Here is a 15,586-nt window from a genome sequence, read left to right as displayed (position 1 = left end):
CGATCTTCGATCCAGTTGTGAAGCTCAGTGTCCATTGTCACAAGTTCAGCCATCTTCCATCCTTGGACTCCTTTTGATAGTTGGTGATCTCAGCAGAGTGGGAACATTCCCCAGGAGCTCTGACCCAGCTGAGGGCAGTTTGGTCCTTGTTAAACTTTCTCATGTTCTTGGAACTTCCCCCATTTCTCTGCTTCTAATCCATGTATTTCAGCGCAAAATATTCATTTGCTGCTGCCACTAACATGCGCCATAATCATTATGTAAGGTCAACTTTTTTGAGCTTTACATCATGTTATAGTGTTATTCCATCATCACAAAAATGCATAGTGTGTGATTCTTTGATTCATGTGTGAGAAATCCTTTAATCTCTTGTGGCAACTATTCAGCTGTGCAAGACGCTTGGGGGAACAGAGTTCCAGCTTTGAGATACTATGAACTGCAGTTTCCAAGCTTTCCACGTTGCTCCCCACTCAGCTCCTTCAGACTAGCCAGCAGCAATTAGCAAACACCTGGTGGAACTGGTGTTGAGCTCATATACGAGCTTCTTCTCAGCGAAACGCTGGTAAAAACATTGTTAAGGATGTTAGAAGAGCTATGTTGTGATGACTTTCTAAAGGTGGAGCTTCAGAAAGAGGAGTTTTTGAAGAGACAGAGGCCCAATTTCAAGGAATAAAATTACTAAGTAAAATTTCCTTCAAGTCATATTTGATATTTTTAGCAATTTTATAGCAATTGAAGGTAACACAGTTACTTGACAGCTATTTTATAGCACAATGTGCCTGGAAAACACAAAACACTACCCTTTAATCACTTCCCCTGCCAGTGGTCATAATATTGTGTATTGTCAGTGTGGCTGAGAGTATGATGTTGTGAGACGTGATGCTCATATGTGGATCCATCGGTGTAATACGGACCGGTTGAAGCAGAACCATGAGGCCGCTGGGGGTGTGTGTTCGCTGCGGTTCGCAACAAGTGAAGCCTTTGCGAGCAGAACGTACCCCACCCTGCAGCCTCCCCCTGCTCTGCTCTGCATAACCCCCCCTATCAGCAGAGGATGCGCCGCACACCGTGCTGCTGAGAAGACGTAGGACTGCACCATTCCTGCTGCCTCCACCGGGGAGGCTGTAATCCCATCCTGTAGGGAGAAAGAAGAGGAAGAGTCACTGCTTTGCTCTCTGACGCTCCGTCCTCTCCTCCCCCCGGTTTTCCTACCGTCTCCGTCTCTCTCTCTCTCTCTGTGTGTGTCTCTCTCATCCGTTCCCTCCCCTGAACGCAGAGGCTGCTCGGTCGCAGCTCGCGAGCCTCTGGGATCATCGTATTGTTTGCCCGCCGCTTTCCCCCCACACACCTCTTCTCTCCCGGTTAAATCGAAGCAACACGGCGGACCTTTTCTCCTTTTCAGCCCCCCTTCCTCCCCCCTTCTCCTCTGGACGTCCTCACCGTGGAAATCTGCTGCAGCCGAGCCAGTCCAGTGACGTGCCCGAGCATGTTCTTACCAGAGGCGGATTTACCTGACAGTCCGCCGCTGCCTTCGCTCCCCTGCCAGCACGCGCGTTTGGACTTCACCGACCGTCACTGAGGAGGAAAGGAAGGAAACACACCCCGGCTCTAAGGATGGGGTTCTACGGCACTTTAAAGATGATTTTCTACAAAGTGAGTATGGTCGGCTCCGGCCGCTGCAGAGGAAGAGTCGCGGTGTGACGGACCCCCACCTCTCCCTCTCCTCCCCAGGGGCGGCTCTCTAACTGCCGGGGCCTTCGTGTTATCACGGGGCACAGCGGGCACCGGTCACTGCTTCACTGCATCACTGTCAGTTGGCCTCTTCTTCGTCTCTCTTAACTTCAGCTGTTGTGAATTAAAGCCTCTGCTCCCATATGGTTTGGAGAAGGATGTTAGAAATGCTAATAATGGTTGGATTAAAAAAAAAATTATTATTATTCACCAATGTTTCTGGAGAAATATCTAGATTTTATTTTACACACGACAGCAGCTCTGCACATGAGCTGCTGTTCTGCCTTTCTTAAACCACCTGGATGCATTTCCAAGCCATATCCAACCGACACACAGCAGACCGCACCGCTCTGCTCTGCTCTTGTAAAATTAGACTTTTTAATAATAAGTTGGAAAGAGGGAGCTGACAAACAGCCTGTCCGCCTGCAGGCCATCTTGCAGGGTTATCATAATTAGATGTTATGCAGCACTGATTATCTTCCTCTGAGCAAAGTGACTGCTGGAAATGTGTGCATGTGATCGGCGTTCCTCTGCCTCGTCCCTGACATGGTGCTCCTCGCCTCAGGCTCCACAGCACAGATAATGGGTCACTGTGTCAGACCGGGTTGAGCTAGAACCTCCTCAAAGATGCTTCCTGTGTTACTGGAGCTCATTTGAATGGTGACACAACATCCAAGCTGCTAAGTATTAAGTGAACAGTGCTGTGATCTAAATAAAGTCGACCATTCCTAGTTATTTTTAGAGACTTTTTATTTGGTTCGAATAATCATTATGAGGTAAAAATTTCATAATAGGAAGTGATTTTTATAACAGAAAATATTTGCTCTCTGTTTGAGCTCTAATCAACCAGCTGGAGATGGTGATCCTTAACCGATTGCAGTTTTCTGGCCAATTGCTGATACCGATTTTGATCGATATTTATTTATTTATTTTGTCTGAAATGTTGCTAAATATAGCAAGAAAGTTGCTGAGTTGGCAAAAGAGTTGGTGACTGTTGTGAACTGTCAGAACGTGCAGTCTTGACCTGGTGGGTGTGTCAGTCAAACCTCTCACAGCAGAGCAAAGGAGAACAATGGTTGATTTTTAGACCTTTGCTGAGGAAGATAAGATCAGTGGATAAGATCGACTTCATTTGGAAGTATTGGCTGATCACTGATCTCCCGAAATGAAGGAAATCAGGGGCAGATTTTGTGGTGCGCCAGAAAATCCTTAGATCAGGTCTGATCTGCAGGTTAGATAGTTTCTCTTGTTAAATGTGTCGAGACAGGAACGTCAGTCACTTTTCCTGTGTTTTTCCAACCACTTTTCCATATACTTTCATGCGTGATTGTCAATGAACCACTTTTTTTCCCCATGTTGGATTCAAAAGTACTTGTGCTTGAACACATTTTTTTGTGTGCTAAGAACCTCAAACCTTAACTTTGCCAGACTTTGCTTTCCTTCAGGAAAACCCTGAACATGGAGTGTTTAACAGTGATGTTAGTATGAATATTGATGCTCTTCTGTTTGGTTTCCATTGTGGTTTTTGAAAATCCTAGTTTAGATTTCAGCGGGCTCTGTTGTTCCAGCTCTGTTTTTTGAACAAAACTGTTCTACGTGCTGCCTTAATGAAAACGCCCACGTTTCCCGAGAGTGATTGCCTCTCTGAGAACGCCGTTAACCCTCTTTGTATCCATCCCGTGGTTTTTTTATTGGGTCGGGCAGAAGAGAGGGAACCCGGCGGTGATGAAGGGGGGAGGGAAGAGCAGCGACTCGGCCGTGGTGATTTCCAAACGCTGCGTTCTCTCCGTCTCGTTAGCACAACAACAAGCTTTTTCTACTCTTCTTTTCTTTGATGTTTTCTCACAGAGGGACATATTCTCAACCCAACCAGTACACCCTCTTTTTCTTTTTCTTTTTTTTCTTCTCCTGTCTCACTCTGAAACACATGCACAAAACAATACCCCACACAAACACACACCCTCTGCATGCATACACACACCCAGGCTCTCCTTGGCTACTGAACTGCCGATGCAGTGAGATCACCACTCTAAGAACAAGGCTTTTGGGTCTTATTTGCTACTCTAGATATCTAATAACTCACCCTAATTACACCGTCTTAAATTAAGTCTGACATAGGTTACACACCTGACCCGGCTTAGAAACTTCCAGAGATGTTTCTGTAAATTTCCCTTCATGGATTAACTGGGAGGTTTTCCAGTTAAACTCTCCGCTTTTGCATACAGGAGATGAATTTTGAGGAGAAGTAAGAAAAGACTCAAATAGGAAACCTTTCACCCATGGGACATTGGTGGGTAATCATTTACACACAGGTTTGGTTTCTTGTCATTTGTTGTGGTCTAAACTTGTCAAAACTGGATTCCAAGAAGACTTTGTTTAGCAGATGAATCTATCATTTTCATCTGAAAATTATGTTTATGAGCAGTGATTTAAAAGTGAACCTGTAAAGCTGGGATGGTAAATGTGATGCATTTAAAAAGATGAGGGTGCACCAGTGGAAAAAGTTACTCTAGACCCCTGCGTCATATTTATTTTATGATGTATTGTTTCTATGTATTATACTGATTGGCCTAAAAGACAAAGGACATAAATATTCTAAGTTCTACAGTAAACATGTTTAATTTGAAAGTGTTGGGAATCTTCTGTAAACATTCCTATTTGAGCCAGTTATACCTTTGAAAATACAGTATCATGTTTGAGTTTCTAGAGGGGGAAAAAACCCCATCTTACTTTTAGATTTGCTGTTCATAACATCTCTGTAAGCCCAGGAAGCTGAAACCACAAACAGACGCTCAATCTTTCTCTTCCTAAATTATAGTGATAAACAAGAAAAGCACATATCTGGAGGTAGACGTGTAATCATGCCACTGTAGAGCCAGACAGCATGGAGTCAAATGTCCAGCGTTGTTCCCTGAGTAGAATACAATAGTACAATAATAAACCTGCATCCAAACGGCATTGTCTGCCTCGTAAGGGAAACATGGGTTGCTTTTGGTTTCTGGTTTCTATAAGCCATCATCTAATTGTGCTCTGACTTGGCACAGATGCATGTTTTCCTGCACAGGTTGCGGCAAAACAACTGAAAGTGACACAGTGGTCAGTGGCTAGCTTCGCCACCAGTGTAGTAACGGTGTTCAAAGTTGGCCTGGAAGAAAAACCAAAAATTAACCGAGGAATTGCTGATGATGACCAAAGTGACTCTGCCCAAGTCGATATTTTTGGTATTTTAAATAACAATGAAAAGCAAAGTTGGTTTTCTTTCCTTTTCTTTTTTTGGCTTTCTAAAGGTCGGCTATGCTCATGTCGCTTTAAGACCCACCGCTACTTGGGTGGAGTCACGTGCTGTGTATAGTCACATGACTCCACCCCTTCCAGTCTTTAACAAGAATTGTAAAGAGAGGTTTGCAAACAGGAACTCAGTTTAATGGCTCCTGTAAGGAACAATAAAATCCTGGTCAATTGGTCATCTGAGAAAAAGAGAGATTGTGACGATATGTGATGTGAGTTTTTATTTTGAAAAGTAACTGCACAAGGGGCGTGGCTTAAATTCACCAGACTAGCAGCACGAAATTAGCACTTTGACATAGGAGTCTCTAGGCCTTATCCGCTTCAGTCAATGAGGAAGAGAAACTGCTCAAAAAAAAAAAAAAAAAATGTCATCAATCATTTGGCAACATTTTGTGTTCGTCAAGGACATTGTAAGTTAAGTTATTTTATACTTCTAAATTTGTTCAGCTGTGTTTATTTGTTCAGTAATGCTTAACTCAAAGTACACAGTTCCTTCATTTATTTTCAGATGTAAAATTAGTTGCGAAAAAATGGTACAGAGGAATTTTAGTGTTAGTGTTATTGTTCACTAACAGAACTCGTCAAAACTGGATTCCAAAAACATAATAATTCTCTTGTCATTTTGGATAGTAATTATTATCCAAAATGATAATAATATATATATCATGATTCTGATTTTCGCCACATTACCTACGCAGCCATATAAAGGATGTTGGGACTTGAGCAGAGATTAACTCATATTTGAGCTTCAAAGATGAAGTAGTTCTTAAAATGCTTCCTGTTTGAACCAATTGAAAGTGATCACGGTAAGTACAAGCGGTTGCGTGGTGCGTCTCGTTGTGGCAGGACACTAGAGGAACACGATCACTAATTCCTCTTGCTGATGAAGGGAGGGTGATCACTCGCATGTGTGTTGATTAGTCTGGCCTGGGAGAGTGGCAGGCATGGGATGAAGGAAACTTGGCTGGCCCAGGCCCTGCACACAGCCTCTTTTGTTTGCCCAGTCGGGTGGGTTGTAACGGGGACCCGAGGCAGCGCGCACACGCAGGTGATGAAGAATGATAACGAAGCTACTCTCTGGTGTTTGTTGTGAGCCGTCGATGTGAATCACAGCCAAAGAATGCAGCGTGTGCCCTCCTCCTGAGAGTTGCCGTATTTTGTGGTTATTTAGCGAACATTCTGTACCCTTGGAATCTAGGCGTGAATGTGTTTGCCTCTGGATATTATTGTACGTCTGGTTGCTTAGGGATCACCATTCCCTGTTCTTGTGGTTATCATGTTCAGGATGGGAACACAAACACAGTTAAACACCCACCCATTGTGCACTTTCTCACAGTGATAACTCTCTTTAGGTCTACCCATGGATCTGGTTTCTGTTTGGTGCACCAAATTGTTGAATTTGTTCTGTAGCCACTAGATGAATTTAATGCACACACACGTGTCTATCCCGTGGTGTTAATGTTTAAATGTGCTCAGTTTAATAGCTAATGCTGACAGCGTTTCTCACCTGCCAAAGCAGTCCTCCATTTTTAAAAACATTCCTAACCTTCTTAAGGTTCCATTCAGAAATATTCATACAGCCTTCATGCCACCGGCTGGTCTTCTAGCTGCAGACCCTTTTTTGGGGATCTCTCATCTGAAGATGGAAAATGTTTTTGCCTTTCCTCTTTGCAAAGCCAGTCAAGCTCAGTCAGACATAATGGAGAGCATTTGTAATTGTGAATTTTTCAAGTCTTGCTACAGACTCTTGGATTCAGGTCTGGACTTTGATTGGACCATTAGGTCTCTTCAATCTGGTTTGTCTGTTGTACCTGTAACTGAGTAGAATAGAAATATCCTCTTATTGTCCCACAGTGGATAAATTGCGGTTCAACAGCAGCGAAGGAACAGAAAGCTGTGGCATGTAGGTTCCACACACAAAAATAAAAGTGTACAAATAACAAAATTAAGAACAAGATTAAGATACAATCCTGTTCACTTGTCAGGAATGTACAACTGTGTATAATAATAATAATAATAATAATCTAAAGCTGCATAATGTACATGAATATTTGTGACAGACCAGGGCAGAATAAATCTCCCCAGGGTGTTTCAAGATCTTTACAGATTTTGAAGGTTTGGGTTCCAAGCTTTCCAACAATGTCAAACTCATGGAAATTTAAAAATAATAAAACCTGAAAGTTTACCTTCCAGCTCCTCCGCCTCCCGTCCAGAACATTCCTCTACTTCAGCTAACTGCAGCGATGTAATGCAGTCGCTTTTGCTGCATTCTTTCATTTCATCCTGTTCTGATCCAGAAGCTGAAGTGAGACCAGCGGCTGCCTTGTTGTAGACGTTGCCATAACGACGCGTTGTATAACCACAACTCAGTTTGTGAATTTAGTAATAGAAAAGTGTGAATGGCCAATAAAACCCGGTTTGTTGATTAGCTGTGAGTATCGTGGGAGGGATTCTTCAGAACTTTAACTAGTTTATTTGGTAGAAAAACAAACAAAAGAAAAAATTATTTTGTCAGAAATTGGTACTTTTTCCTTTTTCGTTTGTCTTCTTTGTTCGTCCTCTGGTGACTTCTTCCTATTTCTCTGTGATGCGTCACATTTATGCATTTAAAAACAATAGGCTATTTACAATATGTGGAAATTTAAAACTGGAAACACCAGAGATGTGCAAAACACTAGCAGGGCTGTGAACACTTACTGAGTTTGTAGAGCCTAACAGCTGCTGGTGGAAGGATCTACGATAACGCTGCGTTGTGTGGTTGTGATCCCTCTGGACAGTAACTCTCGTCTCAAATCAACCTCACAGGACGAGGCTGCCACTATTTATGGTGGTGATTGTGTTTATTGTTAGATTTGTCACATTGTAATTCACATTCAAGCTTTACGTTGGTGTGTCACTTCATCATAAGGTACAAAATGAAAACCTTTTTTAGTTTTCATATTTTGTGGAAAAGCTTGTTGGTAAATTCCTTGTAAAGAACTGCCTTCTTAAGAAGAAGTGTGATTTATATATCTTCTTCCTTTTTGAACATAAACTCAAGTGGTGTCATGTTTTCTAACGTTCTCTCTTTATTTCCCTCCTTGTCTCCTCAGATGAAGAGAAAGTTGGACCATGGCCCAGAGGTCCGATCTTTCCCTTCAGGAAAAAAGCCCTGCAAAGGCCCGGAGTATCCGAGGTACGCTCAGAGATCCCGCTCTCCGCCGTTTTTCTGAGGTCACCAGGCCCCGTTCGTTCCTTTGCTTGCCATCTGCCACAGCGTAACGGTGCCAATAAAAATGTCAAGTGTTCTGAACTCTCAGAGCTGCGTTCGTCCTCCAGCATCCTGCCTGCTGCTTGTTCCTCTGGAGCTCAATCTTTAATGCATGAGTTCACATGTTGCTGCTTTAAAATTCAAACCCAACACAACCACTTCTGCGTAAACGGTGTGCTGTAACAGGCTCCCTGTGCCATTAAAAATGAATCGTTAATGAAACCGACACCCTGGCTTTCAGCTTTTCCCGCCAGCTGACTGAACCTGAAGCTTGGAGAGGTTCTCTTGTGGTCCGGACCCGGATCAGTGGTTCTAGAAACCTCCTGCCAGAGATGTGCTCTTGCACAGTTGGTCAAATGAAATGTATTTGCTGTACCTGACTGAAAATAAACGCAGCTTAGCAAAAACCTTTTTGTATGTCCAGATTTAATTTGTATTTTAACATTTAAAACAAAATGATTTCCTTTAAGCCTTCCTGAGTATAACAACATGGAAACCTGAGAATCTTCAGACATGTTTGGTATGAGACAATAAAACATTTTGTCAAACATATTTTTTGAAAATATTCATAAAGTGGCAGTTTTTGAAATGCGTTATATGGGTGGTTGCACAGGGAAGCATCAAAAAGGGGCAGAGCACCAAAGAACTAGAAAATAAAATAAATCTTATCTGTCAGTTGTCCCCAGAACAAGTTTGTGATGACTTGTATGCATGTGTACAGGAGTAAGTTTCCCTTAGTTGTTGTTGAGTAATGAGAGAATACACAACCTGTTTTCTGCTGCAAAAAAAAAAAAAAAAGTCAAACAGATAATACTTTTCATTTTAATTGGTTGGAGTGCGGCAGAAGGCAGGGTTTGCCCAGGGCACCCTTCCTACAAATACCAGAAGTGTGTGAATATTTATATTGTGAGCTTACAAAGTTTGGCATAGTGATTAATCACAGCGCTAATTAATTTGATTACAGTTTTTAATCGACTCACTGCACTGATTTAAGTATTTGTCCGGGTCGCAGCAAAGCGTTGCCAGATACTCCCGTAATATGTTCCTTATTGTTGGTGCTGAAAGCAGAGCTTCCTCCGCTGCCTGTTTGTGCGCTCATTTCCTGTAGAGGAGCAACAAAAGGGCCGATGCTGACTTTAAAGGTGCTTTGTTGTTGTGTGTGAATTGCAGCCCAACAGGAATTGTCCCGTGTCCAGCCACACCCACCACCTTCGGCCACATCAGAGCGGCCAACGGCCAGGGCCAGCAGAGACGACGAATCACCTCAATCCAGCCTCCCACGGGGCTCCAGGAATGGCTCCGAACATTTCAGGTGAGCCACCTCTGGCGGGCCGTCAGAGAGCAGGTGTCCGTCCAAACACTGCGCTTTTAGTCTCCCATGTAATTGGTTCCCTTGTTGTGTCGGCCCAGCACATTATCAGGAGCACCGTGGTGTTGGATTGGGATCTAGCTGCTGGACAGAACAGCAATGAATAGATGAGAGGGGTTCAGAGCTCCTTGTTAAAACTTCATCTGAATCTGATAAACTATCTCAATGTTTCTGATAGTGATGTATTAATTCAGTTTTTCACTTTCTGTAATGGCCGACAGCGATTATAGAAAACAGAGTTGACTTAAAACGTTTCTTTTTTTTAAAAAAACCCACAGACATAAATGCACTGAATTCCAAATTAATTTGGTAACTGTGCACCAGTACAGCTCACTTAAATCCACCAGTAGCTTTCCAAGCTTGGTGAAACATGTAAAAACAACTTTAATTTGTTCGGTCAGTGCAGTTAGGAGTTAGGAGTTTCCAGCTCAAATGTACTCAAAATACCAAATTTTTGATGTTGGCAAAATTTTGTAATTGCAGCGTTTTGATTAATCGCAATTAAAATCACATGTGCATAAGTTTGTTTCCATAAGTCTTTAAAAACAAGCCATGCTATCATCCTGCTACCACTTCCTGTTAATATTACCAAAAAACCACATCATCGGAGCACCTAAACCTTTTATTGAAAATTTACTTGTCAAACCTTCCATCACTTTTATTTTTGTATCTTGTTAGTCTGGAGCTGTAATGACCTCCGACCTCCAGGAAATAAGATGTAATATAAACTTATTAGCCTTGATAATCCCGATGATTTTGTTGCTGTAATGACTTGTCATAGATTTCATTTCCACAGAGAGTTATGACTTATTATCGTATAATAGCTGTGTGAACCTGTGACCTCTCTGTGTGTTCTAAACATTATTTCATCAGACATATTTCTATTCTACTGGCAACAGGGAGATGAAGAGCCGTCTGTAGAGGCTGGACGTGTTTTCTTGTTGTTACTGGTTTGTGGTGAATTTAAGAAATAATGCATTTGATCCAGTAGACCGCAAGCTAGCAAAGAATCACAAAAATATACATCAATTTCCTATTTTTTCCCCACAAATACACAACTCAATTTGAAGTATATTAGATTGAGAAGATATTTTTTTTTCCAGACTTTTAGAAATCCTTCTGGACTTGCCCTTTGACTCCAGATCAGAACAGATCAGGATTTTCTTCCATTGCAATAAATATTCTCATCTGCGACTTAGAGATGCACCGATCGAATATCAATATTTGTATCGATCCCGACATTTGAAAAAATTATGATTCGCGTATCGGTGACAATCTGCCCAATTCATAAGGACAAAACTATTCAATCTAATTTTGTGCTTTGAGTGGCATCATGCTTTATTATTTATTTTACATTGTATTTAGAATTCCTAATTGCACTTTCTGAAACATTTCAATGAAGGTTTGCTGCAGTTTATTTTTATACATGTTTAACCTACATAGTAAACCTGTTGTTTGTGTCACTTTATTTATTTTCCATTGGCTGTTGATACTCCTAATTGCCCTGACTGGTCAAATTATAGTTGAGTTATTTTTAAACAAAGCTTGTGAAGCTATTGGTGTATTTAAATATTTTCCTGTACTGGTGCACAGTTACCAAATAAATTTGTAACTCAGTCCATTTATGTCTGTGTTTCAAACAAAAAAAAAAAAAGAAACATTTTAAGTCAGTTCAGAACTGTTTTTCTTTATCGGATCGGTATCGACTGATGCTAAACCTCAGGTATCTGCATTGGAAGTGGAAAAGGTGGATCAGTGGATCCCTGCTGTTTGTTCTTTTAACACCATGATCCCAGAATCTTTCTTCATTCATCCTTCTAAAGCAATTACAGTCATACTTACGTCGTAATGCTTTAATAGGGTTGATATTGTCATACCTCTAATAAATGTGTGTGTGTGTGGGGGGGAGTGTATTAAAGTGTTATTCTGACCATGTTTTCAGTCCACCAAATGTTTGCTGCAGTTGTGAAAGTCGTTTTATAACAAGGTAGAAATTTTAGAAGAGAAAATCATTTTAATCTCAGGTTGAGAGGACGGGCCTGAAGAGGAGAGGCTCGTGTTTGAAGCTGAAGATCAGTGGCTGGAGTTGATGTAAGAGTTAACTATCTGTTGCTCAGCTCTGTGTTTGTGGGCAGCTCTCTGCAGCCCCTCATTACGCTGAGATCCAGCACCTCCGGCTAAACCTTTCAGTTGCCAAATTACAGGTGCAGAGCTAGATTTTCCTCTCTGCCTGTAATCAGCGTCGGAGCCCAGCTTTTCCAGGGCAGGGGACCTGCGTCTGCCGGCTTCAGCAAACACCTCAGAGTGTTGTTCTGAAGAAGCTGTTGAAATGTTGAAGATGGAGGAATTAAACTATCTGCTGGTGCTGCAAAGCAACTTTATGGTGTCAAACTTTTCCACTGATAAACTGGTGGAAAAACCCAAGACCTGGAGCACATCCACGCCTTACTTGCTGCTTTTCAATGACAAATGTGAGGAAAAATTAGCCTATATTCTGCTAACATTGGAAAAACACAATTTTGCAATTGCAACAAATTAAAATGAAATCAATGTGGATAAGTTTGTATCCACATATATCATAGTATTATATAGCACAATCAAGTAACTGTTAACTTCATGCTATATAAATCAAAAATGTCTCAAAATAAAATGGACTTTGTAATTTAATACCATAAAATTGAGCCTCTGTCTCTTTAAAATCTCCTGCTCCGTCTGAAACTCCGCCTTCAGGAAGTCATCACAAGATGGCTTCTCTATTAAGCTTTTAACAAGGTTTTCCCAGCGTTGCACCGAGAAGTTGCTTCTGTAATGAGCTCAGCTGACGTGAAGATCCACCAGGTGTTTGCTAAATCTTTCTGGCTAGTCTGAAGGAGTTGAGTGAGGTGAAAACTTGCAAACTTTAGCTCTGAGGAAGAACTTTGCTTGAATATGGCGCTAGGTCCACCCAGGCATTTTGCGGATCTGAATGGTTGTCATAGAGATGAAAGAATGAAAGCAACACTTCAGGTTTGTTTTTGATGAGGGAATAACATTATAACATGATATAAAGCTCAAAGGAGTTGATTTTACACAACAATGCCGCTTTAAAAACACCCTGTCATCATCCTCCAACTACTTCCTGTCATCTTCTTTTTCATGGTTTGCGCCAGTAGAAACATCCAGCTCCTAGTCATGTGACCTGTGTGGTGTGAAAAAAGTGTTTCCATCACAGTTTTGCAAAATAAACAGATTTTGATTCAGCTGAGAAAAATCAAGTTTTTTCCAAATTACTGTGTTCCCATTTATTTTCTAAATGTCAAATTGTGCAATTATACAACCAATGGAAACACAGCTACTGATGGACGACTGTGTTCTGTTTGCTTCACTTTTTATACTTTCACCTCCAGTCATGCTCAGAGGCGTGGAGGCGATACTTTTAAGGCACTGCTGTGTGTGAATGCCTGTATTGCTGTCCGGCAATTCCCACTTTTCTTTTTTTTCTGAATATTATCTGCAAAAGTGATGTGGTTTGGAAATAAAACCAGAGTTTATTACAGAAGTAGATCAGAGAGAAACTATGTTTGGCTCATCTATCTGGTTCAATAGAGCCTTGTTACGCAGCGCAGCAGAATGTCTATAACTGGCTCAGTGTTTCATATCAACAACTACATATTATAGACAATCCAATAAAATAGCTGCGAGCCTTTTTACTGGAAGATAAACTGCATTCGGCTTCCCAATTCCACCAGTACCACAGTGAGTTTATAGAAATGTCAGCATGTGAAGTCGGTCGGCTCTGTTTGCTTCTATTTCACACTTTACTGGCTGAAAATGAACTTTGACCTCTATCTTTGTCACATTTTCTTCTCACCTTTCATTCATTTGCCTTTCAGAGCACCTTTGTTCAGCTCAGCTATATGGGTTGGAGCAAAGGATGCTGGGTAAAGCCTGAAATGTTTGACTTTTTTTGCATTAAACCATGTTGACTCAGGCGAATGAATCCTTCTGGGAGTTTGGACTGCATGTTTTATTCACTCTGGTTATCTATGATAATACTAAGAAAAAAAATGTGTAACTACAAAGAACTCTCAACAATTATTGTCTTTCTGTTCAATAAATTTTTTTCTTCTTCTTTTTTAAATTTGTGCGAGTTCCAAAAATCACCTTCCATCTACATTTACTTGGCGTCAAACTCATTTTCATTTTGGGCCATATCCAAAATTTGAATGTTGTTAAAGGGCCAGAATCTGTTGATAGAAGCCATTAAACTGTTCAAAAATCAATAAATATCTGTTGATTTGAGAAATAATTAAACACCTTTTCAGTCCATTCAGAAAATCTTTGGTGCTAATTTAGAAATATTAGAATTTTTATTTTATTTTTTTTATTTTTTTTGCAATATTTACGCTATTGTAAGACGTGAAATGTGACTTCTTCTTAATCACGGACTACAACTTGACATCAAGTAAAACAAAGCCAGCAGTCACTTAAACGCTGTTTTTGGCCAATTTTGAGAAAAAATTACAGCAAATCTGAAAGAATTTTGAATTTTGTATAAGTTTTGTGCATTTGTAAAATAGTGGAAGGACTTAGTGATGTAATTTGGAGTCTATAGGGCCACATAAAAAGCTATGGTGGACCAGATTAGGCCCCCGGCCCCTGAGTTTGACAGGTGTGATCTACATCCTTTTCCAGATTGATGCTGTAATGATGATGTCATCTAAAACTGAGCGCGTTTGGTGTCGTTGTCAGCTGGTGTCAGGCCCCTGAATGAAACCTGTCTCCACGTTTGCTTGTGCTGTCTGCAGAGCTGGAGCGGCCCGGAGAAGCTGCTAGCGCTGGATGAGCTGATCGACAGCTGTGAGCCCACGCAGGTCAAGCATATGATGCAGGTGATCGAGCCGCAGTTTCAGCGCGACTTCATCTCCCTGCTGCCCAAAGAGGTGAGGGCCTCGTATCGCCGGGCCGTCTGCCTGTTGTCGTGTTCTGTTGTGAATTTGCAGCCCTCTTAACGTTGCCTTGGTTCGTCAACAGCTGGCTTTGTACGTACTTTCATTCCTGGAACCGAAGGACCTCCTGCAAGCAGCGCAGACGTGTCGCTACTGGCGCATCCTGGCAGAGGACAACCTGCTGTGGAGAGAGAAATGCAGGGAAGAGGGTGAGTCTGGCTGCTTCCCACTGGGGCTGTCGGAATAATGGATACTTGAAAATGAATCACTCAAAAATACTAGCATGCATTAAAATTGATGTAAACCTGCAAATGTAGCTCCTCCACTCCCTGTAGAATCACCCAGTGAGCTGAGAGCATCCAGAAATGGCATGATTCACTTTCTTTAGCTGACAAGAGAACACAAGCGATGTTCTGCATGCTAGCTATGCTAACGCAACAATCTAACTCTACCACACTGATATTAGAGTGCAACTTAAACAGCTAGCGATTAAATATTAGCGTCACAAAGAACTCAGAGATGGTGATGGTTGGTCTGAGCTACCTGTCTAGATGAGCTTCCAAACTAAAAAGTTACAAACTATGTCCCGTTTCCTGTCCCGTGACGCTCTGTTCTGCTGTTCCGGTCCCGTTCCAGTGTGGTAGAAAATGTCAATCAGCTGAGACTGATCTGCTACTAAACAGGAAGCAGTGAAATAGCCAGAGCTCCAGTTGTAAGGGTAGCTAATAATAACAGTGGTGGAGCCAGGCTGGAGCTGACAATTAGAGCAGAAAGAGCCAGTAACTCGTAGCAACCCACCCTGCTCCTGTAGCTGATCACTAAAGAAATGACTGTGCAAAAATTACCATCAGGCAGAAATTGTACAAAGCTGCTGCTGAATACATCGTCATGGTACCGGATCCTTGTTTACACTGTAAAAACGTGTTTTATTATGCTCCAGATCCATGTTTGATTTGAAGCAGGTTATTTTGCTTTTGAATTTGTCCTTTATTGCTATCTCAGTAACACTGATTTGGATCA

General features: G+C 41.6%; 1 protein-coding gene across 4 annotated transcripts in view; it reads left to right on the top strand.

Moving 5' to 3' along the window:
* Positions 1-15,586, top strand: part of fbxw7 (F-box and WD repeat domain containing 7) — a 97,744-nt gene that overhangs the window by 59,569 nt on the left and 22,589 nt on the right. For 3 of the 4 annotated variants that reach the window (XM_044115708.1, XM_044115710.1, XM_044115709.1), the window contains 4 exons: positions 8,112-8,194; positions 9,440-9,581; positions 14,426-14,560; positions 14,652-14,775. In XM_044115708.1, coding sequence (XP_043971643.1) covers positions 8,112-8,194; positions 9,440-9,581; positions 14,426-14,560; positions 14,652-14,775 — 484 coding nt within the window. Of the gene's footprint in view, positions 1-1,263; positions 1,654-8,111; positions 8,195-9,439; positions 9,582-14,425; positions 14,561-14,651; positions 14,776-15,586 lie in introns of those variants that run through there. The other variant, XM_044115711.1, reaches the window with a different exon arrangement.

Source organism: Gambusia affinis, linkage group LG04 (assembly GCF_019740435.1).
Source record: "Gambusia affinis linkage group LG04, SWU_Gaff_1.0, whole genome shotgun sequence".
In the NCBI taxonomy this organism is placed as follows: domain Eukaryota; kingdom Metazoa; phylum Chordata; class Actinopteri; order Cyprinodontiformes; family Poeciliidae; genus Gambusia; species Gambusia affinis.
Note: the sequence above shows the minus strand (reverse complement) of the source record. Positions and strands in the feature narration are given on the sequence as shown.